The 3,848-nt window shown below is 41.9% G+C and overlaps 1 protein-coding gene across 1 annotated transcript; it reads left to right on the forward strand.

Moving 5' to 3' along the window:
- Positions 1-346: 346 nt before the first annotated feature.
- On the forward strand, positions 347-3,175 carry myf6 (myogenic factor 6). Its single transcript, XM_074698366.1, has 3 exons — positions 347-862; positions 1,146-1,239; positions 3,051-3,175. Exons 1-3 carry the CDS (start codon positions 347-349, stop codon positions 3,158-3,160), a joined length of 720 nt encoding a protein of 239 aa, XP_074554467.1. The 3' UTR covers positions 3,161-3,175.
- The last annotated feature ends 673 nt before the right edge of the window (positions 3,176-3,848 follow it).

Below are 3,848 nucleotides of genomic sequence, written 5' to 3' on the forward strand. Positions count from 1 at the left end.
TTGTGCAAGGCTAACTCTGGAACTACACCTCCACGTCTTTCACTTTCCTTCTCGGTGACAGCGCTATAGGACATATCTGAGCAGCACCTGTTGTGAAACCTGAGGTGACATTTCTATAGCTCCTGGAGCTCTTAATGTACATTTGTGTGTACGTACATTTCCTACACAACGTCAGACAAGCTGTAAAGAGCCATTGAAAAAAAGAGAGATGCCTGATGCGCCGTGACAGCCAAAGTGTTGGATTGGGTTTCACATTCTATATATAATCCTGGTGACTTGTGTCCCTGCTGCTCTGTTTAAATGCCACACAGTCCCACTGTCAAAACAGAGTGAGGGGCGCCACAATATGATGGACCTTTTTGAGACCAACACTTATCTTTTCAATGATCTGCGTTACTTGGAAGAAGGGGATCATGGACCACTGCAGCACCTGGACATGGCAGGAGTGTCCCCGCTTTACAACGGCAACGACAGCCCGCTGAATGAGGATACTATTCCATCTGAGACCGGAGGGGAGAGCAGCGGGGAGGAGCACGTCCTGGCACCCCCGGGCCTCCGCACGCACTGCGAGGGCCAGTGCCTCATGTGGGCCTGCAAGATCTGCAAGAGGAAGTCTGCGCCTACGGACAGACGCAAGGCGGCCACGCTGAGGGAGAGGAGGAGGCTGAAGAAGATCAACGAGGCCTTCGACGCGCTGAAGAGGAAGACGGTGGCCAACCCCAATCAGAGGCTACCCAAGGTGGAAATCCTACGCAGCGCCATCAGCTACATCGAGCGGCTGCAGGAGCTGCTGCAGACGCTGGATGAGCAGGAGAAGCCGCAGAACGGATCCTCACACGGTTTTGATGCCAAAGAGCACAGTGTAAGCTGACATTGGACACCACAACTCAGGAATATGTCCCCTGGAGTCCTTCAGAGTGCCAGGGGTATTTAGATGACTTCTAAAGGCTAAAGACGACTTAATAAGAAGCTTTTATTTCCTTTAACAGTTTAATTCTCCTACTAGTGTCTGTGGTGCTTTCAGTGACTTTATCAGTGTTTAAAGCAGCTATACTGTGTTTTTTTTAATCTTGCATCAAATTTACTCATATTCTAACATTAACCAACAAGAAGTCATAAGATTTTTATATGATGTGTTTTTATAGGTGTCAGGTCATGATTACCACTGGAAAAAGTCCTCTGAGTCCTGGCCGACCTCTGCTGATCATTCCACCGCAGCCATGATTAACCAGAGAGAAGGTGCCGTCATCAAACTCCTTTAAATCCAAAAATTAACGATGACTAACGACAAAACTGCTCCAGTTGTTGCTTTGCCACTCACATGGCAAAGACTTTTGATTGAACAGCTAATTAAAGCATTCAGCCACTCTGTAGCTAAGATAACTGCTAGTGGTGCATTAGCTTGTTGCTAACAGTAATGTTGTTGGTGCTTTTGAATGCAAGGAAGTGGTTGAATGCTAAAGCTAACAAACTTAGCCATCAGAAAGTGGAACTTTGGAGCAACATTGGGTTATATTTTGAGCTGCTTGAGATAATAGCAAGCCTATGGCTAACTGTGAGATTATGGCTAATTTAGCATTCAGCTACCTTGTAGCTTAAAATGATTGGATTCTGCTAATGTGGCCATTGATTACATTTGCAAAGAAGTGGTTGAATGCCAAAGCTAACATACTAAGCCATCAGAAAGTGGAGGATTGGAGCTACACTGGGTTATATTTTTGGCCACTTGACATAATAGCAGACCTATGGCTAACTAATTTAGCATTTAGCTACCTTGTAGCTTAAAATGCTTGGTTTTTGCTATGCTTGATGGTAGTTATCAGACAGGTTTGGAATCAAGCCAGCACAAAGCTTACCTTGTTATTGTTTGCATGTGGTACTTAAGCTAAAATAACAAGCTAATAGTATTGGAGGTAATGGTTACATTCGCAAAGGAAGTAGCTAATTGCTAAAGCTAACATACTAAGCCATCAGAAAGTGCTGATTTGGAGCAACACTGGGTTATATTATTAGCCACTTGACATAATAGCAAACCTATGGCTAACGTTTTTGGCATTCAGCTACCTAGTAGCTTAAAATGCTTTGTTTCTGGTAATGCTTCATGTCAGTTATCAGACAAATTTGGAGTTATACCATTGCAAAGCTTACTTTGTTTTTGTTTGCTCGTGGTGCATTAGCTGAAATAACAAGCTAATGGTAATGCAGCTAATGATTACGTAAGCAAGGAAGTGGCTAAATGCTATAGCTAGCATACTTAGCCATCAGAAAGTGGAGGTTTGGAGCGACATTGGGTTATATTTTGAGCTTCTTGAGATAATAGCAAACCTATGGCTAACTCTGAGATGGCTAATTTAGCATTCCTCTACCTGCTAGCTTAAAATTTTTTGTTTCTGCTAATGCTTTATGTCACTTATCAGACAAATTTGGAGTTAGGCAGTCACAATGCTTACTTTGTTTTGTTTGCTCGTGGTGCATTAGCTCAAATTACAAGCTAATAATTATGCGGCTAATAATTACATTTGCACGGTGTGGTTCAATGCTAATGCTTACTTACTTAGCCATCAGAAATTGAAGGTTTGGAGAGAAGTTAGATTATATCTTGAGCTGCTTGACATAATAGCAGACCTATGGCTAACTAATGTAGCATTCAGCTAGGTTGTAGCTTAACATGCTTGCTTCTGCTAATGCTTGATGCCAGTTATGAGACAAGTTTGGGATTAAGCTGCCACATAGCTTACTTTGTTTTTGTTTGCTAGAGTTGCATTAACTGAGATGAAAAGCTAATGGTAATCCGGCTAATGATAACTTTCGCAAGGAAGTGGCTGGATGCTAATTCTAACACACACTCAGATGAAAGAGCGTCAAAGTCTGAGACACACTGGATTATATCTCAAGCTAGCCTGAGATACTGAACGGTGAGATTAGCATTCAACTATTTCAAAGCTAAAGCTGTTGTTTGATTTATGCTAACCCTTGCTAACAATGAAGTAAGTGATGAGACTCTTTACATTAGTATGTGAGCTTTATAGAAAATGTATTTCCGTTTCCAGGAAACACAGAGTCGACTGGATCCTCAAGCCTCCTCCGTCTGTCATCCATCGTGGACAGCATCACCACCGAGGAGAAAGTCACCGTCAGCGATGACGTCTCCGAAAACTGAAACATTAGTAAAGACTTTGACTTAAATTGATAAATTTTAAATTTCCAGTGTTACCTTAGAAGTATTTCCGCTATCTTTAGCCATTCTGGTTTCCATTTGTCTTCATTTGTACAGCAGGAACAACAAATTTGTACATATTTTATAAAAATGTGATATTTAGATTTATTTATTTTGTATTCAGAAGCACGTCAACTCTTTGAGAAAGCTAATGTTGTATTTAAGTATTTGTACAGAACTGACCAAGGAAATAAATTGCGACTTTTGCGATACTCTAACCCTTTGTGCTCGTCATTCTTGGATGACAAACTGGAAAATTAGCACTTAGCAATTAGCTTGTTTGATCACAGACAAAGAGAAATCTACGTTAGTGATAAAATCAGTCTGAACCAGGCTGGGGTAGATTTTTGTGACAGCATGGCTGCTTCTTTTTGTTCCAAAGTCTGATCCCACAACAGAAACCTGAGTCTCCTCCAAACACAGCCTTCCTCCCCTCCTCCTCCCCCCTCTCATATGATCAGGCATGGAAACTTTGGGCATTAGGCCTGAGTGCAAAGCCTGCTGGGATGATGAAGCTATGTGAGTCATTAAGTCTGAATTTATCATCGCCTGCTTTAGCAAAGTGTTTACATGTGAGCTATTAAAACCAGTGACGTGACGCTAACGCTATGTAAATCCACTGAGTCTTGTT

This window comes from Halichoeres trimaculatus, unplaced genomic scaffold (genome assembly GCF_033239565.1).
Source record: "Halichoeres trimaculatus isolate MK-OKI-2021-1 unplaced genomic scaffold, fHalTri1.1 fHalTri1_scaffold_21, whole genome shotgun sequence".
Taxonomy (NCBI): domain Eukaryota; kingdom Metazoa; phylum Chordata; class Actinopteri; order Labriformes; family Labridae; genus Halichoeres; species Halichoeres trimaculatus.

Coding starts and splice junctions, on each gene's coding strand:
- myf6 (XM_074698366.1), top strand. CDS start 347: ATGATGGACCTTTTTGAGACCAACACTTATCTTTTCAATGATCTGCGT. Junction 863..1,145: donor TTGATGCCAAAGAGCACAGT/GTAAGCTGACAT, acceptor GTGTTTTTATAG/GTGTCAGGTCATGATTACCA. Junction 1,240..3,050: donor CATGATTAACCAGAGAGAAG/GTGCCGTCATCA, acceptor TTCCGTTTCCAG/GAAACACAGAGTCGACTGGA.